This window comes from Chiloscyllium punctatum, chromosome 11 (assembly GCF_047496795.1).
Source record: "Chiloscyllium punctatum isolate Juve2018m chromosome 11, sChiPun1.3, whole genome shotgun sequence".
NCBI lineage: Eukaryota > Metazoa > Chordata > Chondrichthyes > Orectolobiformes > Hemiscylliidae > Chiloscyllium > Chiloscyllium punctatum.
In genome coordinates this window covers 81,363,419-81,388,624 of record NC_092749.1, presented here as the reverse complement: position 1 = coordinate 81,388,624, position 25,206 = coordinate 81,363,419, and the positions used below count along the sequence as shown (strand labels likewise).

Here is a 25,206-nt window from a genome sequence, read left to right as displayed (position 1 = left end):
AAACTGTTGATAGGGCAAAGTTGCAGTCAGTGTGATGGGTTGAAACATGTCTGCTTTAACAAAGGAAGTGTCAGGAATAAGGGTGATGAACTCGAGCATTGATCAGTACTTGGAGCTATGATGCTGTGGCCATTACGGAGACTTGGACATCACAGGGGTGGGAATGGTTGTTGGATGTTCTGGGATTCAGATGTTTCAAAAGGAATAGGGAGGGAGGTAAAAGAAATGGGGGAGTAGCTTTGCTATTCAGGGATGGTACCACAGCTGCAGAAAGGGAGGTAATTGAGGAGGGTTTGTCTACAGAGTCAGTATGGGTAGAAGTCAGAAACAGGAAAGGAGCAGTCACTTTAGCGGGAGTTTACTATAGACCTACAATAGCAACAGAGACATGGAGGAGCAGATTGGGAGGAAGATTTTGGAAAGATGCGGAAGTAACAGGGCTGTTTTTCAGGGGTGGCTTCAACTTCCCTAATATTGATTGGAACCTTCTTGGTGCAAATAGCTTGGATGGAGCAGATTTTGTCAGCTGTGTCCAGAAAGGATTCCTGACTTTATGTAGATTAGCCAACTACTGTACAGAGCAGGCCACATTGGATTTGTTGCTTGGCAATGAATTAGGTTAGGTGTCAGATCTCTCAGTGCGAGAGCATTTCAGTGATAGTGATCACAGCTCCTTCATCATTACAATAGTCATGGAGATGGATAGAAGCAGACGGTATGGGAAAGTATTTAATTGGGGGAGGGGGAATTACAATGCTGTTAAGCAGAAGCATAAATTGGGGGATGTTATCAGGGAAATGCACGACAGAAATGTGGAGGTTTTAAGGAGCACTTGCGAGTACTGGAAAGGTTTGTCCCACTGAGGCAAAGAAGGGGTGGTAAGGTGAAGGAACCTTGGGTGACAAGTTGTAGAGTATCTAGAACAAAGCACAAAGAAAATTTACAAGCCAGGAACAAGCGCTTCGGCCCTCCAAGCCTGAGCCGATTCAAATTCACTATCTAAATCTATCACCCAATTCCTAAGCATCTGTATCCCTCTGCTCCCGACCTACTCATGCATCTGTGCAGACGCACCTTAAATGAATCTACCGTGCCTGCCTCCACTACCTCTGCTGTCAACGCATTCCAGGCACCTGTGTAAAGTACTTGCCACGTATATCCTCAAACCTTTCACCTCTGACCTCTCATTATTGAATCCATCACGCTGGGAAAAAGCTTATCTCTATCTCCCCTGTCTATACCCTTTATGATTTTGTGGACCTCAATCTCCTTTTTTCTAATGAAAACAATCCTAACCTACTCAACCTCTCTTCATAGCTTTCCATACCAAGCAACATCCTCGTAAACCTTCTCTGCACCCTCTCAAAAGTATCCATCTAGTTAAGAAGAAGAAGGAAGCTTACTTAAGGTTGAGAAGGTAAGATTTAGAGGGTTACATGGCTGACAGGAAGAAACTGAAGAATGGACTTAGGAGAGCTAGAAGGGGTCATGAGAAAGCCTTGGTGGGTAGGATTAAGGAAAACCTGAAGGTCTTTTACACATATATGAGGAATAAGAGGATAGGGATGATCAGGGATAGTGGAGGGAACTTGTACCTGGAGTTGGAGGAGGTAGGGGTGATCCTTAATGAATACTTTGCTTCAACATTCATTACAGAGAGGGACCTTGTCATTTGTGAGGACAGCATGAAGCAAGCTGATATGCTTGAACAGGTTGGTGTTAAGAAAGTTAAGACCCCTGGGCCAAAAAGGATACACCCAAGGTTACTATGGGAAGTGAAGGAAGAGATTGGTGATAATCTTTGTGTCCTCACTGTCCAGTGGTGTAGTACCAGATGATTGGAAGGTGGCAAATGTTATTCCTTGATCAAGTAAGGGAATAGGGATAGTGCTGTCATTTACATACCAGTTTGTTTTAACATTAGTGGTTCACAAATTATTGGAGAAGATTCCGAGAGGCAGGATTTGTGATTATTTGGAAAAGCATAATTTGATTAGAGATCATCAGCATGGCTTTGTCAGGGTAAGGCATGCTTCACAAACTTTATGGAATTTTTTGAGGATATGACAAAATACATTGATGAAGGTAGAGCAGTGGATGTGATATAATATGGATTTTTGAAAGGTGTTTGAAGTTCCCCATGAAATGCTCATTCAGAAAGTAAGGAGGCATGGAATACAGGGAGATTTGGCTGGCCTATAGAAGACAAAGGGTGGCAGTAGGTGGAAAATATTTAGCCTGGTGCTCTGTGACCAGTGGTGATCCACAGGGATCTGTTCTGGGACCTCTACTCTTTATGATTTTTAAAAATGACTTAGATGAGGAACTGGAAGGGAGGTCTAGTAAGTTTGCCAATGACACGAGGGTTGATAGAATTGTGAATAGTGTAGTGGCTTTGGTGTAGGTTGCCACGGGACATTGACAGGATGCAGAATTGGGCTGAGAAGTGATTCATCTTGGAAATTCGAATTTGAATGAAAATTACAGGGTTAAAGGCAGGATTCTTAGCAGTGTGGAGGAACAGAGGGATCTTGGGGTACACATCCATCGATCCCTCAAAGTTGCCACCCAAGTTGATATGGTTGTTGAGAAGGTGTATGGTGTGTTGGCTTTCATTAGCAGGGGAATTGAGTTTAAGAGCGCGAGGTTATGCTGCAGCTCTACAAAGACCTGTTAGACCACACATGGAATACTGTATTCCGTCCTGGTCTCCTCATTATAGGAAGGATGTGGAAGCTTTAGAGAGGATGCAGAGGAGATTTACCAGGATGCTGCCTGGTCAGGAGGTCTTTCTTATGGAAAAAGAATGAAGGAGGCTTTTCTCATTGGAGGAAAGAAGGATGAGAGGTGACTTGATAGCAGTGTATAAGATTATGAGAGGCATAGAGTGGATAGCCAGAGAGTTTTTCCAGGGGTGGAAATGGCTGTCATAAGGGGGCATAATTTTAAGGTGATTGGAGGAAGGTTCAGGGGAGATGTTCTTTACACAGAGAGGGATAGGTGTGTGGAAAGCACTGCCAGCAGTGGGAGTAGAGTTGGATATGTGAGAGTCATTTAAGCAACTCTTGGATAGGCACATGGATGATAACAACATGAAGGATTTGTATATTAGTTTCATCTTAGACTAGGATAAAAGTTCGGCAAGACATCGAGGGCTGAAGGGTCTGTACTGTGCTGTACTGTTCTAGGTTAACTTCACTGAGGCCACACCTGGAATATTATGTGCAGTTCTGGTCACCACACTACCAGAAGGATGTTTGACACTTTTGAGTGGATACAGAAAAGGTTCACCAGAATGTTGCCTGTTACGGTAAATTTTAGCTATGAAGAAAGTTTGGATAGACTAAATTTGTTTACACTGGAAAGCAATGAGGTTAATGGGCGACCTGATAGAAATTCATAAGATTGTGAATGGCATGGATAGAGCGGAAAGTATGAGGCTTTTTCCCAGGGTGGAGATGAACTAGGGGACACAGGTTCATGGATAGGGTGAATAGCCAAGGTCTTTTCCCCAGGGTAGGGGATCCCAAACCAGACAGCATAGGTTTAAGCTGAGAGGGGAATGACTTAGAAGGGAACTGAGTGGCAACATTTTCATGCAGAGTGGTGCACGTATGGAATGAGCTGCCAGAGGAAGTGGTGGAGGTAGGTACAATTAGAACATTTAAAAGGCATCTAGATGGGTACATGAATAGGAAGGGTTTAGAGGGATTTGGGCCAAATGCTGGCAAATGGGACTGGATCAGTTTTGGATATCTGGACGAGTTGCACCGATCTATTTCTGTGCTGTATGAAGTCCATGACACTCCGTCTTTGAGAAGAGAAACACAGCATTTCAGGTTGTGACCTTGCATTTGTATTTGCAATGTTCCAATTAACCTGAATCATCTGCTTCTACACATGCTGTCAGATTACTGAATATTTCCAGCATTTTCTGTTTTTATTCCAGAATATCTCTTGTGCTCTTTTAAACAGCAAGTTGGGATCCACCAATTTGTTTCTGCTTTGTTGTTGCAGTCAGCTTGTACATCAATAGATCACTGAGTGTAATATTTCACTTACCTGTGTTATGTTTTTGCCCATTAGGAGACCTACATTGAGATTCAAACTGAACATTTACCCCAGTTGCTGCTGCGAATGATATCTGGCCTGACAAGCCACTTGCCAGCTTTATGCCTGTCTGAACTCACTGATTGCTTAAAGCTGTGCTCAAAGATACTTAGTAAAGTGCAGCCACCCTTGCTATCACCTGGGGCAGAGTGTAAATTGCAATTTCCAGGAAGCACGAGCTTTGTCCAACAGAAAGAAGTTCAAAAGGTACATGTATTTTTCTGTTGTGTGTTTTGATGCAGTTTTGATTAAATGTTAGTTTGAATGTAGTGTTGAAATTTTTTCATGATCCTAATGTCCAAATAAAGGCACATTCTCACAATGTAAACTGGGGTCAATATTGAATTGAGAGCAGGATTAAATTAAGAAATCACAGCCCACCCCCAATATTAAAAATTCTACAAATTACAACTAGAATGATCCTCGGCAGTCCAATAATGGATTGGAACTTCCTTACTTTTGGGCTTTCATAATACTTTTTAGTGGATCAGAACAGTTACCCAACTTGATTTCCCTTTTACCACTAACCCAGTGGCAGTGAGGCTGATGATAGCAACCCTATTGCTCTCCTAGTTGAGATTAATTTACTGAAAACCTTTTTTTCTGGTTTAGATATTTCAGCATTTCTCTGAATATACCCAACAAGTCTTTTTTTAAGTTTCTGTGTTTTACGTAAGGGCAATGTTAACCTAGAAGAAGCTTTCACTTTTGTTACAAATGGCTCCTGTTTTATTGAAATAAATCAAATATTTGCTAGAATTCTTGATCATGAATAATGTCCCAGAATATCAAAGGGAACTGTATGGGCTGGTGGAGGAGGGCAGCAAATGGTAAGAAGGAAAATGGGATTTGTGATGCTTTTGGCAAAACATACCGCAATAGTTGGGTAACAATAGATTCAAAGTTAAAATTTTGCTGCTACAAATCTGAAACCTAAACAACAACAGCTGAAAGTACTCAGTAATCAGGAATTGTCCTTGTCAGATTTTGTAATCCCTGACACTTTTTGCTCAAAAGATGTCATCAACAATGATACTAGTCATATTGATTGTGTGGTTTTCATATGGGCTATAGTACTAATTTTACCACACCAAGAAAGAAAATTCTGATGAACTTAAAAAGTGCTTCACACTAGAACACCATCATTACCTTTACTTTATGATGCATGATTATTGCAATGAAATTCTAGTAGAGTCATAGAATCATAAGGATGTAAGAAAAATAAAATAGACATGTGGAGACTGTTTAAGGAAGAGTTGTTGCAAGTGATGAATAAATCTGTCCCTCTGAGACAGGCAAGAACTGGTAAGATAAAGGAACCTTGGATGACAAGAGCGGTGGAGCTTCTCGTCAAAAGGAAAAAGGTAGCTTATGTAAGGTGGAGGAAGCTAGGGTCAAGCTCAGCTCTACAGGATTACAGGCAGGCAAGGAAGGAGCTTAAAAATGGTCTGAGGAGAGCCAGGAGGGGGCACGAGAAAGGCTTGGCAGAATGGATTAGGGAGAACACAAAGGCATTTTACACTTGTGAGGAATAAGAGAATGGTCAAAGAAAGAGTAGGCCCGATCAGGGATAGCATAGGGAATTTGTGTGTGGAGTCTGAGGAGGTAGGGGAAGCCCGCAATGAGTTTTTTGCTTCTGTCTTTATGAAAGAAACGAACTTTGTAGTGAATGAAACCTTTGAAGAGCAGGTGTGCATACTGAAATGGATAGAGATAGAGGGAGCCGATGTGCTGAAAATTTTGTCAAACATTAAGATTGACAAGTCGCCAGGCCCGGACCAGATTTGTCCTCAGCTGCTTTGGGAAATGAGAAATGCAATTGCTTCGCCACTTGCGAAGTTCTTTTCATCCTCGCTCTCCACTGGAGTCGTACCTGAGGACTGGAGAAAGGCAAATGTAATTCCTCTCTTCAAGAAAGGAAATAGGGAAATCCCCAGCAATTACAGACCATTAAGTCTCACGTCTGTCATCTGCAAGGTGTTAGAAAGGATTCTGAGGGATAGGATTTATGACCATCTGGAAGAGCATGGCTTGATTAAATGCAGTCAACACAGCTTTGTGAGGGGCAGGTCATGCCTCACAAACCTTATCGAGTTCTTTGAGGATGTGACTAGAAAGGTTGATGAGGGTTGAGCTGTGGATGTGGTGTATATGGACTTTAGCAAGGCATTTGATAAGGTTCCCCATGGTAGGCTCATTCAGAAGGCCAGGAGGAATGGGATTCAGGGGAACATAGCTGTCTGGATACAGAATTGGCTGGTCGACAGAAGACAGCGAGTGGTAGTAGAAGGAAAATATTCTGCCTGGAAGTCTGTGATGAGTGGTGTTCCAGAGGGCTCTGTCCTTGGGCCTCTATTGTTTGTAATTTTTATTAATGACTTGGATGAGGGGATTGAAGGATGGGTCAGCAAGTTTGCAGATGACACAAAGGTTGCTGGTATCGTTGACAGTATAGAGGGCTGTTGTAGGGTGCAGCGGGACATTGACAGGATGCAGAGATGGGCTGATGGGATGGAGTTCAACCTGGATAAATGAGGTGATGCATTTTGGAAGGTCGAATTTGAAAGCTGAGTACAGGATTAAGGATAGGATTCTTGGTAGTGTGGAGGAACAGAGGGATCTTGGGGTGCAGGTACATAGATCCCTTAAAATGGCCACCCAAGTGGACAGGGTTGTTAAGAAAGCATATGGTGTTTTGGCTTTCATAACAGGAGTATTGAGTTTAAGAGTCGTGAGATCTTGTTGCAGCTCTATAAAAAACTTTGTTAGACCGCACTTGGAATACTGCGTCCAGTTCTGGTCACCCTATTATAAGAAAGATGTGGATGCTTTGGAGCGGGTTCAGAGGAGGTTTACCAGGATGCTGCCTGGACTGGAAGGCTTATCTTATAAGGAAAGGTTGACTGAGCTCGGACTTTTTTCATTGGAGAAAAGGAGGAGAAGAGGGGACCTAATTGAGGTATACAAGGTAATGAAAAGCATAGATAGAGTTGATAGCCAGAGACTATTTCCCAGGGCAGAAATGACTAACACGAGGGGTCATAGTTTTAAGCTGGTTGGAGGAAAGTATAGAGGGGATGTCAGAGGCGGGTTCTTTACACAGAGTTGTGAGAGCATGGAATGCGTTGCCAGCAGCACTTGTGGAGGCAGGGTCACTGGGGACATTTAAGAGACTCCTCGACATACATATGGTCACAGAAATTTGAGGTGCATACATGAGGATCAGTAGGCGGCACAACATCGTGGGCTGAAGGGCCTGTTTTGTGCTGTACTGTTCTATGTTCTATGTAGCTTTAGTGATGCACTTTGAAGCATCTTCTAGGGAACTTGTCCACTCAAGAAGTGGGATTTCTCAAAAATTAATTTTTCATTGCAGAATTGCATCAATCAGAAAATTTTATTTTGAAAATTATCTTTTTTAGATTTTCAATCAGTTGATTTCTTTTAAACAGATTTCATCATCCAATCTTGGGGCTTCTGGTGATGTGTTTGAAGATGGTGAAAATCCTCCTAGCAGTCAGTCATCTGAAAGTGGTTTTACAGAATTTGTGCAGTATCAGGCCGACAAGAATGATGACATTGACAAAGTACTAGGTGAGAGTCAGGATTCTGGGTCATTGCCACAGGGCAGTGCTTCCTCAGAAACGGAAACTGCTTCCACCATTGGGTCTGAAGACACAATGATACCATCATCAAGATCCCAAGAGGCTAAAGTGGCTGTGTCTGTGGGTACTTCTCAAAAGACAACAATGCAGTATTGTCTGGAGTACTTTGAGCAGTTTTTGACCCAGTTTATTACTCTTTATATTATTCCCAATGAAATTATTTGCCGGGCATTTGCAACAGGATTTCAGATGGATTTGTGCAAAGACAGATGCCAGACTGGTGGCAGTGACCTTGGTGATCAAGGTGATGCAACATTTCAAACAACAGAGCAACAACAGAATTCAAAAGACTATCATCATGCATTCACTGCTGCATGCCAGCTTTTCTTTGAATGTTCCAGTTTTCCTGTTTACATTGCAGAAGGAAGTCTAGCATCTTCAGCCCATAGCAATAAATCAGAAACCGGTAAGATCTCTTGTATGATATGCAGAGTGAGAAAATACTTTATACTTACGTCATTGCCACCAATGTTTATAAAGTAACATGACTGATATAACATTGTAGAGTGGTTGCAGTACTATACAAAACCATTTCTTCTGATTAGTGAATATCTACCTTATTTCTAATTTCATTGTGTTGCAACATAAACTGCAGCCTGTGTGTTTTTTCTTACGAGTTCGTGGGATGTGACTGTTACTGAATAAGCCAGCATTTATTGTCCGTTCCTACTTGCTCGAGTGAAGGCGGCATGAACTGCCTTCTTGAACCACAACTGCATACTGGGATGTAGGTATATCCACACTTGTTCAGGAGAGAGTTCCAGGATCCGTAGCCTTCATAGAATCATAGAAATGAAACCGCGCATAAGGGGGCCATTTGTCTAAGCCAACCCAAAGATACCAGATGTCCTTTCTAATCCCCTGCACCTTACAGCACTTAAGGTGCAGTTCCAGATACCTTTTAAAAGAGCTTAGGATCTCTGCCTCCCCCACCAACTCCGTTAGAGACAAAAAATCTGCAGATGATGGAATCCACAATATATTGGCAGGCGGCTGGAAGAACACAACAGGGGACTTAAAGAAGGGTTATGCCAGGAATATTGACTTCTCCACCTCCTGATGCTGCCTGGTTTGCTGTGTTCTTCCAGCTTCCTGCATGTCTATTCCACCACCAACACAGGCATCAAATTCTAGACACTTACCATTATCTGCATAAAAAAACATTTTCCTCACATTCACTCTAATTCTTATACCACTTGACTTGAATCTGTAACCCATGATTTTTGGGCTCACTGCCAAGGGAAACAGTTGCCTCCTGTCTACTCTCGACTTCACAATTTTGTCTACCTCAATCATGTCACCCCCTCAGCCTTCTTTGTTCTAAGGAAAGCAGCCCAACCCCTCCAGTCTCTCCTTCGAGCTACAATTCTCCAGCCCTGGCAACATTCTAGTGTATCTTCTCTGCACTTTCTGCAGACCAATTATGTCTTTCCTGTAAAATGGTGACCAGAACTGCACACAGTACTCCAGTTGTGACCTCACCAGTTTCATCAACATGTCCCTAATATTGTCTTATATACCTTGCTAAAGTAGGTGAGTATTCCATGTACCTACTTTACAATTTTATCTACCTGTACTGGTACTTTTAGGGAATGTGTACTTGCATGCCATGATTTCTCACCTCTCTCATTACATTCCCATTTATTGTGTATTCTGCTTGATCTCCCTGAATGCATTACCTCACATTTAACAGCATTGAACTCCATCTGCCATTTTGCTGCTGACTCCACCAACTTACCTTAATCATTTTGGAGCTTACACCTATCTTCTACACTATCTATTACATGGCCAATTTTTGCTGCAAATTTCTCAATTGTGACCCCCAACTTAAACCAAATCATTCATTGTATAAAACAAGTAACAAGTGTGCCTTATCAAAATACATGTAGACAGCATTTACTGCACTACCCTCATCAATCGTCCTTGTAACTTGCTCAAAGAATTCAATCAAATTTGTAAGGTATTAAATTCCCTTAACAAAGCCATGCTGATTATCTTTGACTAGTCCATGTCTTTCTAAGTGACAGTTGCTTGAATCTCTCAGGATTGATTCTAACAATTAGCCCACAATCAAGGTAAACCTAACTGGCCTATAATTGTTTGCCATTTCCTTTTGCACCCTTCTTAAACAGCAGAACAACATTTAGATTCCTCCAGTCCTTAGCTACCTCACCTGTGTCTGGTGAAGATTGGAAAATAATCCTCCGAGCATCTGCTATCCCCTTCAACATCTGGGGAGAAATCCATCTGGCCTTGGCAACATATCCTCTTATACTTTCTCTCTCAATATCTTGTCCAATATTTTACACTGCTCCCATTGGATTACGATATCCATATTATCCTTTTTGTTGGTCCCATGTTTTCCTTAACCACCCTTTTGGTCCTTATATACTGGTAAAACATTTTTGGGTTTTTCTGTTGCTTGCTAATTTTTTAACTTGCCCTCTCTTTGATTTCCTTTTTGTTTAAACTTAATACCTGTATGTTCTATACTTCTCTATGCTATCTGCAGTAGCTAGCACAAGCTTTTTTTTTGTTTACTCTTCCCCTGTATTTTTCTAGACAACCATAGGGGTCTAGATTTGGCACTATCATTCATATTTTTGGAGGGAGCATGTCTCTAAGGATCTTCTGTGCCCTAAGGATCTCGCTTTTTAGTGCCTGGGTTACCACTGTTTTATCTTTATCGGCCCTGTCTAATCCACCTTAGCTAAATAATTTCTCAGTCTTGTAATACTTGCCTTTCTCTTATTAAAACCTTTTTAAAATTCCTGATCTATCTCTGTCCTTTTCTGTAATAACACTGAATCTAGCTAAACTGTGATCACCAACCCTGATACGGTCACCCACTGTCACTTCACCCACTTGGCCATTTTCATTTCACAAAACTAAATCCAAAATTGCATCTCCTGTCATTGGGCTTGTCATGTATAAAGAAGAAATTCCTGGACATAGTGCATGAATTTGTCACTGTCAATGCCTCTTACATTGTTTAAAACCCAGTTGATATTGGGATTGTTGAAGTCTCTTACTGTATTGCTCTCTTCCTACAGGCAGAAATTTGTCTACACATATGTTCGTCTATCTTCCTCTCACCATTTGGGAGTCTGTAATACACTCCAAGTAGTGTGACTGCCCCATTTTTATTCCCAAGGTCAAACCACGAAGCAATATTTGATAACCCATTTAGTATATTATCCCTTCTCACGACTGTAATTCTTTAACCAAAACTCTGTCCCTGCTACCCTCCCCCTCCTGCCTGAAAACTCTATACCCAAGAGTATTGAACTGCCAATTTTGCCCCTTCTTTAGCAAAGTTTCTGTTATAGCAACGTCATTGTACTATCATGTGTCTATCTGTGCTCTTAGTTTTAAGAAGGATAGTAGACACCTGGAAAACTGCCAGGGGATGTTGTAGAAGCAGATACAATGGAAAAGTTTAAGATGCATTTAAAGAGACACATTAATAGGCAGTGAAATAGTGGGATATGGACCAAGTGTGGGCAGATGGGATTAATTTAGAATGGCATTATGGTTGGCACAGACACGGTGGGCTGAAGAGCCTGTTCCTGTACTGTACTGTTCTGTGATCAACTTTGAACCAGTGACAGTAAAAGAACAGTGAAATAGTTCCAAGTCAGGTCAGTGTGTCATGTTGTGGGAAACTTTGGTGTTCCCATTCTTCTGTTAAGAAGAAGAAGAAGGAAGAGGCTTATGTGTTGATGAGGCAAGATGGTTCAGATGCAGCGATGGAGAGTTACAGATCAGCTAGGAAGGATTTAAAGAGAGTTAAGAAGAGCAAAGAGAGGACACGAGCAGTCTTTAGCAAATAGAATAAAGGAGACCCCTAAAGCTTTCTATAGGTATGTGAGGAATAAAAGGATGATTAGGGTAGGGATAGGGCCAGTCGAAGACAGAAGTGGGAAGTTGAGTGTGGACCCTGTGGAGATCGGAGAGGTGCTAAATGAACATTTCTCATCGGTTTTCACTCAGGAAAAGGAGAATATTGTAGAGAAGAATGAGGTACGAGATATTAGACTAGAAAGGATCGAGGGTAGTTACGCACAGTTGTTATCAATTCTAGAAGGAGTGAAAGTAGACAAGCCCCCTGGGCTGGATGGGATTTATCCGAGGATTCTCTGGGAAGCTAGGGAGGAGATAGCAGAGCCTTTGGCTTTGATATTTGAGTTGTCATTGTCTACAGGTTTAGTACTAGAGGACTGGAGGATTGCAAATGTTGTGCCCTTGTTCAAGAAGGGCAGCAGAGATGACCCAGGTAATTATAGACCAGTGAGCCTTACTTCTGTTCTAGGAAAGATTTTGGAAAGGATTATAAGAGATAAGATTTTTAATCATCTAGCAAGCAGCAATTTGATTTCATATAGTCAACATGGTTTCGTCAAGGGCAGGTCATGTCTCACAAACCTCATTGAGTTTTTTGAGAAGGTGACCAAGCATGTAGATGAGGTAGGGCAGTTGTCGTGGTATAGATGGACTTCAGTAAAGCCTTTGATAAGGTTCCACATGGTAGGCTGATGGAGAAAATGTAGAGGCATGGGATTGAGGGTGATTTAGCAGTTTGGATTAGAAACTGGCTTTCTGGAAGAAGGCAGCAAGTGGTGGTTGATGGAAATTATTCAGCCTGGAGTCCGGTTACTAGCGGTGTGCCACAAGGGTCTGTTTTGGGACCACTGCTGTTTGTCACTTTTATAAATGACTTAGACGCAGGCATAGGTGGATGGACTAGCAAGTTTGCAGACGACACTAAAGTCGGTGGAGTAGTGGACAGTTTGGAAGAATGTTACAGGTTGCAGGGGGACTTGGATAAACTGCAGAATTGGGCTGACAGGTGGCAAATGAAGTTCAATGCAGCTAAATGTGAGTTGATGCACTTTGGGAAGAATAACGCAAGGCAGATTACTGGGTTAAAGGAAAGATTCTTGGTAGTGTGGATGTGCAGAGGGATCTTGGAGTCCATGTGCATAGATCCCTGAAAGTTGCCACCCAGGTAGATAGTGCTGTTCAGAAGGATACTGTGTGTTAGGTTTTATTGGTAGAGCGATTGAGTTCCGGAACTGCAATATCATGCTGCAACTATACAAAACGCTGGTGCGACCACACTTGGAATATTGTGTACGTGTTTCGGGAAGGATGTGGAAGCATTGGACAAGATGCAGAGGAGATTTGCCAGGATGTTGCCTGGTCTGGAGGGAAGGTCTTATGAGGAAATGCTGAGAGACTTTGGTCTGTTCTCATTGGAAAGAAGAAGGCTAAGAGGGGATTTGATAGAGACAAACAAGATGATCAGAAGATTAGATAGAATAGACAGTGAAAGTCTTTTTCCCAGGACGTATGAGGGGGCATAACTACAAATTGAGGGGTGATAGATTTAAGACAGATGTCAGAGGCAGGTTCTTTACGCAGAGAGTGCTAAGGGCATGAAATGCCCTACCTGCTAAGGTAGTCAAGTCACCACATTAGGGAGATTTAAACAACCCTTAGATAAGCACATGGATGATTTTGGGATAGTGTAGGGGGACGAGCTGAGAATAGTTCACAGGTCAGCGCATCTATGTTCTATCTTCTCTTGACCCTCTAGGTGGTAGAAGTTGCAGTTTTGGAAGATGCTGTAAAAGGAGTCTTGGTGAATTACTGCAGTGCATGTTGTAGGGAGGTGATATGGGTGAGGCTGGAGTAGTGTACAGATGATGGAGATCAAGTTTGATTTACAACATAGCCTGTAAATCCTGCATGAAATAATGTGCTCTAACTTGTGTTTCCAGACATTGATGAATGTACCATCAATACAATGGTGCAGATTTATTACTTATAATTAAAGGTTATACTTGCAGATGGCATTCTGGCTTCAACATCAAACTATGGCAAAAGCATAATGTAAAGTAATAGGAGAAACTGGAGCACCTGGCATCTCTTATTTGCCTGCGTTTCTAATAGTGTATTCAATAATATTAGAAAATTTTGTTCACAGCGCTGTGTTTAATGATATTCATATTGAAAGGCTATCTGTGAGGGTGGAAAAACTGCTGAGTTTGAAGGAGAGTTGGGGGTATACGAGGAAGGCTTTGAAGTAGAGAAAGTCTAAGTTGGTCCACGGTCTCACAAAAGACTAAAGGGCTTGATTGCAGTGTTGTGAGATCACCCTGGTACTGGATGCAGCCTCAGTAGGTGGGAAGAATTGCAGGTAGGAAAGATAAGGATGAAAACACCTGTAGAAGAGCCTGGACATCACAGCAGGAAACAGGTTTAGAACAGCAATATTAAACAAATGAGCCCCATAAAGTCTGTTGAACAATTATGCCTCAACATATGTGATGAATTGCTCAATGTCATGATTTACTGGGTTCTGCACTTGAAATAAAGGCCTTTTATTCCTGGAGTCGTCACAAAAAATATAGATTTCAGAAAGTGCACAAAATTTCCCAATTTATTTGATTTTCACGCCAGGGTTAATGGAAAACATGGACCAGATTTCTGTACTTAATAGGAGTTATTATTTATTACACATAATTCGATTTTGGCTGTGGGAAAAATGTTAGAAACAGTCAGCATATAACACAACTAATCAAAACTGTAATCACCTTTAAAATCCCCATTGCCCTCACACACAGATTCATAGATTCAGACAGTGCAGAAATGGCCCTTTGGCCCATCAAGTCTGCACCAACATAACAATCACTAAAGGTGTGCTAATCCCCATATCCTGCACTTGTCTGATTCATTGAATTTATGATATTTAAAATTTTCATTCAAATGTTTTTGAAAATTGCAAGATTTCCAGCCTCTATTACCTTCCCAGGCAGTGCATTCCAGATTTCCAATACCTGCTGAGTGAAAACATTCTTTTCTCAAATCTCCTGCCCTTTTGCCTAAAGCTTGCTTTCTCATGATTGACGTCTCAACCAGGAGGAACAGCTGCTTTCTATTCACCTTGTCCAAACCCCTCATAATCTTATACATCTCAACCATATCCCCTCTCTGTCTTCTCTGCTCGGAAGAAAGCAATCCAAGCCTATCTAGTGTCATCTTATTTCTCCTGGTGAATCTATTCTGTACCTCTAGTTCTGTCACATCCTTCCTGCAGTGAGGTGACCAGAATTGTACACAGTGCTCCAGGTGTGGCTTAATCAATGTTCAACTCCAACAGTACCTTCTTGCTCTTATAAACTGTGCCACAACTGATGAAAGCAAGTCTCCCATATGCTGCCTTACCTGTCCTATTCCTATGCTCTGCTGACTTCAGGGATCTGTGAATCCCTCTATTCCTATAAGCTACCCAGTGTCCTGCCATTCATTAAATACTCTTGTCATCTTGTTTCTTCTTTCAAAGTGCATCAGCTTGCATTTATCTGTGTTAAATTCCATCTGCCACTGGTCAGCCCATCTGACTAAACCACTTCTATCTTCCTGTATTGTACAACCACCTTCTTCACTATTATCCTCTCTACCATGAATCCATTGCCAATTGTTAGGAAAAGCTCACCGTGTTCACTGTTGTTCTTTTAGAAAAGAAAATCTGTCATCCTTAACTGGTCTGGCCAACATGTGACTCCAGACCTACAGCAACGTGGTTGACTCTTAACTGCCATGTGGGCAATTAAGGGTGGGCAATAAATGCTGGCCTAGCCAGTGATGCCCTCATCTTGTGAATGAGTAAATTTAGTCTTGGTGTCACCTGCAAATTTGCTGAATATTCCCTTCACATTTTCATCTGTATCATTTATGTATGTGACAAACAGTAAGGCTCCCAGTACTGACCCTTTTGGTACACCACTAGACACTGCTCTCCAGTCACTTGAATAGCCTTCTGTCACTACCATTTGTGTCCTGTAACTAAGCCAGGTTCTGATCCATCTCACCAAGTTATCCGCTTTAACCTTCTCAATCAGTCTCCCATGTGGGACTCGTCAAGAGCTTTGCTAAAATCCAAATGAACTACATCAAGTGAAGTTCACTCACCCCCAAGCACTTGATCACATTTTCAAAGACTCTTAACAAATTTGCTAGACATCATCTCACTCTGACAAAGCCATGCTGACTATTCCTAATTAACCCATGCCTTTCCAATTGGGTAAGAATTCACTCCTTCAGTATTTTCTGCAATAGTTTCTGTACCACTGCTGTTAGACTCACTAGTCTGTAATTTTCCTGGTTCATCTCTACCACCCTTCGTAAAAAGTGGAACAACATTAGCCGACTTCCAGTCCACTGGCAATTGCCCCTTGGCCAGAGAGGAATTAAAATTTTTTGTCAGAGCCCCTGCAATTTCCTGCTTCAATTCCCATAAAGGAGCAGGATGCAGTTCATCCGGACCAGGGGATTTGTCCATTTTTATGTTTGTGGGAGCCTCCAAAAGATCCTTATTTCCTAATTCAAACTGTGCAAGTGTCTCTCACAGTCCTTTTTCCTGAATTCTGTACTTACGTTCTCCTTTTCAAGACTGAAGAGAAGCATTCATTCAATACCTTTCCAGTATCCTGCGGCTTCTCACACAGGTTGCCCCTTAGTCCCTAATGGTCCCTACTCTTTGCCTGGTTAACCTCTTCCCTTTAATATACTTTAATATATCTTAGGCTTCTCCTAATCATGTACACAAGTATTCTTTCATACTCCCTTTTGCTCTTCCAGTTGCTTTGTTAAGTTGCCTCCTGCATTTCCTGTATTCCTTTAGGGTGATAGCTGAATTGCTCCCTTTGGACTTGCTAAAAGCCCTACTGTTCCTTCTCCAGTACTCACTTGTCCTAGACATCTCGAGTTCTCTGAACGTATTGTTCCTACATTTTCCTCTAAAGGTTGGATCTGTACTCTTCCCAAGCTCCTTTTTAAATGCTCCCTGATTGTTCCAGTATAGACTTATCCAAAGGAGCTGTTCCCAGTCTACTGTGGCCAGATTCTGCTTCATTTTAATAAAATCTGCCTTCCCCAAATCCAAAGACGTTTTTGCAGGCCATCAGAACAAATTAGAACGGTATCATGTTGCAGTGTTTATCGCCTAAATATTCCCCCACTATCTCACATTTGTCTGACTTCCTTCCCGAGAACCAGATCGAAAACTTTGCCGTCCCTTATTAGGCCTTCTGTGTATTGAAATGAAAAACTCTGGGTACATTTCAAGAAGTCTGCTTCCTTTAGACCCTTAACACTAGGACTATCCTGATTTATGTTGGGAAATTTGAAATCGCCTAGAACTATAATCTGATCATTACTCTGACAGATCTCTGTGAACTATCAACATGTTTGGTCCTCTACTTCCTACTGACTCTGAGGCCCTATATTACGTTCCCAGTAAAGTAGCTGCCCCCTTAACATTCCTAACCACAAAGTAATTTGGGGACCCTTCCAAGATATCATCTTTCCTTATTGCAGTAATTAACTCATTAATTAATAGTACTATGTAACCACCCTTCCTACACTCTCCTGTGTCTTTCCTAAACATTCTTATGCCCCGAAATGTTGAATTGCCAGTTCAGCCCTTCCCTCAACCATGTTTCTGTGATGGCTACAATATCCTATTCCATCTGTGAATCCATGCCATTAATTAAGTAGTCTTACCTATTACACTCCAAGCCTTAAAGACCATCCAGCCTTCTGTATCCCCTTGACAACCAACACAGCTGAGCTCCCTGTTACTCGCATCCTTTGCTGTAGCATGATGTGACTCTGTTTCATCAATATTCTGTCAGACTAGTTTAAACTCAGCAGCACGGGCAAACCTAGCTGCACGGATGTTGGTCCCAATGTGGTTCAGGTGCAGAGAGTCCTGTTTGTATATGCTCCATCTTCCTCAAAAATGGTTCCATTAATCCAGGAATCTAAAACCTTTTCCCTTGCACAAACCTTTTGAGCCATGCATTCATCTGTCCTGTTTTCCTATTTCTAAACTCTGACCACTTGGTACCAGAAATAGTCCAGTGATTACGACCATTGAAGTCCTACTTTTTAATCTGCTGCCTAGCTCCCTTGATGCAAGACCCTGTTAGGGTTTTTTTTAATGCCACACTTGAAGTCCAGTCTTGATGTCATGGTAGTCAAGTCCCGCACCTCCGCCCTCAGACCCCACCCCTCCAACCGTAACAAGGACAGAACGCCCCTGGTGCTCACCTTCCACCCTACAAACCTTCGCATCAACCAAATCATCCACCGACATTTCCACCACCTCCAAAAAGACCCCACCACCAGGGATATATTTCCCTCCCCACCTCTTTCCGCCTTCCGCAAAGACCGTTCCCTCCGTGACTACCTGGTCAGGTCCACACCCCCCTACGACCCACCCTCCCATTCTGGCACTTTCCCCTGCCACCGCAGGAACTGTAAAACCTGTGCCCACACCTCCTCCCTCACCTCTATCCAAGGCCCTAAAGGAGCCTTCTACATCCATCAAAGTTTCACCTGCACATCCACCAATATCATTTATTGTATCCGTTGCTCCCGATGTGGTCTCCTCTACACTGGGGAGACTGGGTGCGTCCTAGCAGAGCGCTTTAGGGAACATCTCCAGGACACCCGCACCAATCAATCAAACCGCCCCGTGGCCCAACATTTCAACTCCCCCTCCCACTCTGCCGAGGACATGGAGGTCCTGGGCCTCCTTCACCGCCCCTCCCTCACCACCAGACGCCTGGAGGAAGAACACCTCATCTTCCGCCTCGGAACACTTCAACCCCAGGGCATCAATGTGGACTTCAACAGCTTCCTCATTTCCCCTTCCCCCACCTCATCCTAGTTTCAAACTTCCAGCTCAGTTACTGTCTCCTTGACTTGTCCGACCTGCCTATCTTCTTTTCCACCTATCCACTCCACCCTCTCCTCCTTGACCTATCACCTTCATCTCCTCCCCCACTCACCCATTGTACTCAATGCTACTCTCTCCCCACCCCCACCCTCCTCTAGCTTATCTCTCCATGCTGCAGACTCACTGCCTTTATTCCTGATGAAGGGCTTTTGCCTGAAACATTGATTTCGCTGCTCGTTGGATGCTGCCTGAACTGCTGTGCTCTTCCAGCACCACTAATCCAAGATGGGAATGAAGTCAGGAGCTGTGTAGTCCTCATGAAATCCAAATTGAGTGTCAATGGCCAGGTTTTCCCTTTGCAAGTGTCACTTGCTGGCACTGTTGATCATCCCTTTCATCACTTTGCTGATGATGGACAGTTGACTGATGGTGTGGTAATGGGCTTGGTTGGATTTGTATAGGACTTATCTGGGCAATGTTCCATATTGTCAGTAGGTGCCAGTGTTGTGTCTATACTGGAACAGCTTGGGTGGTAGTGTTATGACATGGGGTAAATCCCTTTGCTAATTTAAACCCGACACATAGAGAAGCTCACCTTGTGCCGTAATCTGTTAAATTTAGAGAGGCAAAGAACTATCCCAGATGTCACTATTTAAAGTAAAAATTAATAATTTTATTCTCTAGGTCCAACAGAGAACATTAAACCAACAGCTATTTACAACTCCTTTCTCCCAAACCTATCTTTTACCTTCCAATGTACAATACTGGTCTGATAAATTCTCTTTAAAATTTACAGCAAATCACTTTCAACTCCAGTTGTCATTTTTAGATGTCAGCCTTTCTCTGTAGATTTTTCTAGATTGGCTTTTGTGTTCAGCTGCACAAATTTCTTAATTATCCTATATGACTTCTTAACCACTTTACCTACCTGTTCCACCCACTTAAGGTGGGCATGTATTGCAAATAAAAGCTTATATAAAAGTTATGGCACACTGCACCAATAAAATGAGGGTTGTGACAAAACTATTAATTTAATTCCAGATTCTTCCCTCCATTAATCTATAAGAGGGATGACCAGTTAAGACTGGATTCAGCATAGATTCATATTCATTTGTTCTGTGCTGTCTAATGAATATTTCCAGCATTTTTTGTTTTATTTCATTCATTCAATTTTTTTTACGCAGCAACATTTGTTAAAGATGTGAGCTACTTATAATTACTCACCATGTAACTATTCTCAGCCTCAACATAATTCAACTATCAGCATCTTTACAGGCTGAAAGTGTTTGATGGAGTATTACTATTGAGGAATGGATGTATTGCATCAATGGTGGATAACTGTCATAGTTCATCAGTCAGGACATTGTGGTCACAAGCTTGATAGTGACCGCGGCACAAAATTAGAAGGAATTCTGAAGATTACTACCTCCGTAACATTCATCCAAATTCTTGAATTCATTTTTAGTGGGTTTAGGAACATTTATTCTTTGTAAATTTTGTTTTGAAATGCAACAAGACCAGAGTCCTTTCATGTAAGGAAACCATTAACTTCATTTATGAAACATTATACTTCACTTTCATCTTGAACAAGGATGCGACAGCAAGAACATGACACTGAATTATTTCCTGTGATGTAGATTGTGTCTTATTAGGACATCACAGACTGTAAACATGTTTGCAACACATGCAGGTTATGAGGAAAAGCATCTGCCATTTTGGAGCAACAGAGACAGGGCAGAAGTTGGACTACAATGGACTACAGTTTGCTACAATGCAACTCCATACAACCACATTAAGTTTGGATGAACTCTGTGTTAGAAACAAAAACCTAATAAAAAGTCCTAATTGTTCCAATAAAGGAACTATAGTCATCAAAGAAAGCACAATTCTTGGCACCGCCTTCAACTTTCTTAAGAGTTATTTTTGAAATGTGTGCAAGTAGTGATGGATAAATGTGATGTTGTGCCATTAATAAAGCATTGAACAAGCAATATTCTCCTTGTGAAACCGGCCTCGCTGCCCTGCAGAAGCAAAACAAAATGCTACAAGTTGCTCCCAATATCAAGATAGGTCCTGCTGGACTACTCATGCAATATTTCCACAAATCCCACCATCGTCCACTTCATTCAAACTCCTTGAAGATTCCACCCATAATGTATTTGGAAAGGGAATAATTTAGAAAGGCAGCTAGTTTGAGAGCCAAGAAGGGAAGCTGAATAATCCACAGCCCAGTAAGAATGGGACAAGGTGCAGAGAAGCATTCTCAAAAACTTACACAGCGAATGGACAATGAACGGTCAATTCAGTAACCGATAGGAGGAGATTCTCTGAACACATCCAGGCTCATTGCTGGTAGAATATAATGTAAAATTGAAAAACAGACTGGAGCTTCTGCAAACATCTTCAGCCAGAAATGCTGAATGGATGCTCCATTTCAACATCCTCTTATGAAACCCAACATCACAGATGCCAGTCTTTTGCCAATTCAGTTCAATCAATGTGATATCAAAAAAGCCAAATACATTGAATGTGCAGCAAAGTCTATGTATCCTGTTGTCCTGAAGGCTGAGTAGTTTGCTGCAAACAATGGTCTGTTTAAGGTTTGGCAGCTGTTTACTGGCGAGAAGTGGAGGCATAGGGATGACCTTGGTGAGCTGCTCATCCTCATTGATAATGTGTTGCAGGATGCGAAGAATGGTGTAGTTTTTCTGCTCTTGGGAAGTATTGGACGATGAAGAGTACCCTCTAGGTCATATCCTGTGTCTCACTCCTGGGGTGGTCACTACAGTTTTACAACATGGCAAGTTGGAACTGGCGATTGATGAGTTGAGCATCGTATCCTGTTTTTATGACGGCGTCCTTCAGGTGTCCGTCGCGTTATTCCTTATCTGAACAGATCTGTGTACGCTTAGGGCTTGTCCATAGGGGCTAGCTATTTTAATATGTTTAGGATGGAAGCTAGAGAAGTGCACCATTGTGAGGTTATCCATAGGCTTGTGGTAAAGTGAAGTATTGATGGAGATCCGCCCTTGATGGAGATGTGCGTGTCTGAGAATGAGACTGGGCTTTTTTCTGTGCTGTAGACCTCCAAGGCTGTAAATCATTAATCTACTGACATGTTCCTGTGGGTTAGCATCTATCTTGTTGATTGCCAGAATTTCTTTGAAATCATAATTTTCTAGCTTTTAGAATTTGTTTCTATTATTAGGAAAAATGGTAGATCTTGTGGTGCAGTTGACAGCATCCTTATCTCAAAGCAAGGAACTGTGTATTCGACTCCCACATAAGGCTTGATCACAAAGGGTATGTTCATAATGTGGCCAGACATCATCAGGCCAATCCCTCCAGTATGCTCACGGCAAACAGTAAGAAAAGGAGTATCTCCTGGTACTCTTAGTCAGCTATGTTTAATGCAGTATGGCCCTTCCTCAAACTATAGCCTCTCATGACAGGATGGTGACGTGTTCTAGAGAAAAACAGCTATGGAAAAATGCATAAACGCATGCCTGTCAGCCTTGTATGCCACAAGGTGTACAGAAAATGAGTGAGAGGATTAGGAAAAGTCCATTGACCTTTTTGGCAGCGCACTATGTACCAGGTAGCCAAAATCAAATCAATTTTAGTCTTTTGGTACAAAATTTAGCCCGCCAAATTTGATTAATTCTGGGCAACCAGTTCCTCAAAGAAGCATTGTTGTTCTTGAAAATCTGAATTAGATGAATGAAACTGTTCAAACATTTAACATTAAATGAGAGGTTTTTTTGGATGCCATGTTTACAGCCTCCTGCCTCCCCTGTCTGATCTCTCGGCCAAATGTAAAGGACATTATTTCAAAGAAGAAGAGGAACATTGTCTTTGGTGACCTTCATCCCTCAATTACATCCCTAAAATAGATTACTTAGTCTTTGTTTGCAAGTAATAACTCATGATAAAAGTATGGGTTGCTTACTAACTGTAGAATTTTTCTCTTGCCTCAGCATTACACATCTATCTGCTCCATGGCACTTAATGAACTCAGACTATCTGCTATGTTTTCTACATTATACTAGTGATAATATCTAAAACAGATGTTTGGCTCTAAAGCATGTGTTAATACAAGTCTTTGAAGACTACTTAGGTACAATTCTGCTCATTTTTTGCTTAACAAGAGTTGATGAAGTAGATATCACAAGTGCAGATTGTCACTTTATTGTGTCCTTCGTGCACTTTCAATGTAAATTTAGAATAATCTTATTTGTTTATTTTATTGCCCATCCCTAATTACCTGGTGGATATGGTGGTGAATTGCCTCTTGAATTACCGAAATTCTTGTAGTGTAGGAAACCCACAGTGCTGTTAGGAAGGGAGTTCCAGGATTGCAGCAGTGAAAGAGCTGTGATATTGTGTTGCAGGCTTGCTGTAGTGTTTCAGTGAGCCTCAGTGTAAGCTCAAAGAACTGCATCTCATTTTCCATTTGGGAACCATACAGTCTCTAGGACTCAACATCAAGATCAATAACTTTAGAGCCTAATTCTGTCCTTTCACGTTTCTTTACCCACCCAACACCCTGATCATGTCATGACATGGGTTGCTTTCAGCACACCCAACCTTTCTCACCTATTCTTAGTTCTATTATCACATGACATGAGTTGCTTTCAGCACAGGCTATCCATTCTGTCCTACTGTCAGCTCTCATTATTATTTATTCAGTTTCTTTTCTGTCCTGGCTGAGTATTAATGATCCCCTCGTCTGTCTATCCCTTTCGTCTCTCTCTCTCTCTCCTTGTCTGGGCTCCATCTCCACCCGTCCACTTACGTCACCCACCCTGTCTTCAGCATAAATAGCACTTGATCCTAGCTGCTATTAGTTCTGACGAGTCACTAGACTCAAAGCTTTCATTCTACTTTCTTCCCAGAGATGCTGTCAGACCTGCTGAGTTTCTGTTTTTGAACAGCAATGTGCTTCCAGGTCAGTATCTTATGTGACTTGGAGGGTTTTTTGCAGATGGTGGTAATGTTCCTGTGCACCTCCTGTCATTTGCCTTCTAAGTGGGAGAGACCAGAGGAAGGTGCTGTCAGAGGAGCCGTAGTGAGTTACTGCTGCACATCTTGTAGTTGCTATACACTGCTGCCACTATACATCAGTGCTGAAGTGAATGAATATTGGAGGTGGTGGATGGGATGCCAATCGAGTGGATTGTTTTATTCTAGATAGTGTCAAGCTTTGAGTGGTGTTAGAGCTGTAATCATCAGGTAAGTGGAACGCTATTCCATAATAATCCTGACTTGTGCCTTATAGATATTGAATGGGATCAGGGATCTAGGAGGTGAGTTTCTCAGAGTTCTGTACCTCTGACTTGTTCTTGTAGCCACCGTATTTATATAGCTGGACCTGTTCAGTTTCTGGTTATTGGTAAGCCCCAGGATGTCGACGGGGGGGAGGTGGCGGCGGTGGTGCTGCATGGTGCTGCTAATATTATTCAATTTTGATGGGTGATGGTTAAATTTTATCTTCGAAAATGATCATTACCTGACATTTGTGTGGTGTTGTTACTTTCCACTTATCAACCCAAGCCTAGATGTTGTCCAGGTCTTGCTACATATCGACACTTAAGCAGTTGAGGTATTGTTACTGAGCACTATTTAATCATCAGCAAACAACTCAATTTCTGAACTTATGTTGGAGGGAATGTCATTGATGAATCAGCTGAAGATGGTTGTGCCTAGGGCATTACGCTGAGAAAATCTTTTAATGATGAACTGGGACTGAGATGATTGACCTCCAAAAACGTTCCAGTCTTCCAGCTTGGTATGACGCCACCTCGCAGATGCTTTTCCAGTAATTTCCAATGGTTATAGCTAGGGCTCCTTGAACAAGTTAATTAAGTGTAGCCTTGTCAAGACAGTTACTGTCACCTCTCTTCTGGGGTTCAGGTAATTTGTCCTCTGTCGGGCCAAGTCATAATGAGGTCAGGAGCTTCATGGCCTTGTGGGACCCAAACTGAGCGTCAGTGAAGAGGTTATTGTTTTGCAGGTGGCACTGCTGTTAACGCTTTCTGTCATTTTGCTGACTATAGGATAGAATGATATGCAAGGTTGAATTTTTCCTGCTTGTATACATGGCAAACCTGGGCAATTTTCCATATTATGGATAAATCTTTGTTGTAAGCTGTGTTGGGACAGCTGAGGGGTGGCATGAATGACCAGCTCTGGAGCACATGTCTTCAGTATTTTGTCAGGGCCCATAGTCTTTGCAGCATCCAGTCCCTTCAGCTATTTCTTACTATAATGTAGAATAAATAGAGTTGGGTGAACACTGGCATCTGGGATTTTGCGGACCTCAGGAGGAGGCTGAGATGGATCATCCACTCTGCAGTTCTGGCTAAAGATGAATGCAAATGCTTAAACCTTTTCCACTGATGCAGCTTCTGCCTCTAGTTGTTTGTTGTTATTATTATTGTAATTGCACAACTGGCTGTGACAGCACTGCTGAATTTAAATCTGACCTGATGGTTGTGGAATCCCTTATGCATGTTCAATGCAAACTGTTTAGCATACAAGCATCGTAATTTAATCATTTTTAGGTATCTCTGGTTCTGCTCTTGGCAGGCCCTCTCATACAGTTTTCATTTAACTAGGGTTGATCTCCCATATTGATGGTAATGGTAGAGTGGGGATATTTCAGGCCATGAGATTGCATAT

The 25,206-nt window shown here is 42.0% G+C and overlaps 1 protein-coding gene across 9 annotated transcripts in view; it reads left to right on the top strand.

Annotated features, from left to right (window-relative positions):
• The window catches only part of dop1a (DOP1 leucine zipper like protein A), a 344,210-nt gene that overhangs the window by 144,066 nt on the left and 174,938 nt on the right, over nt 1–25,206 (top strand). For all 9 annotated transcript variants that reach the window (XM_072581124.1, XM_072581119.1, XM_072581125.1 and 6 more), the window contains 2 exons: nt 4,087–4,317; nt 7,563–8,181. In XM_072581124.1, coding sequence (XP_072437225.1) covers nt 4,087–4,317; nt 7,563–8,181 — 850 coding nt within the window. The remainder of the gene's footprint in view (nt 1–4,086; nt 4,318–7,562; nt 8,182–25,206) is intronic.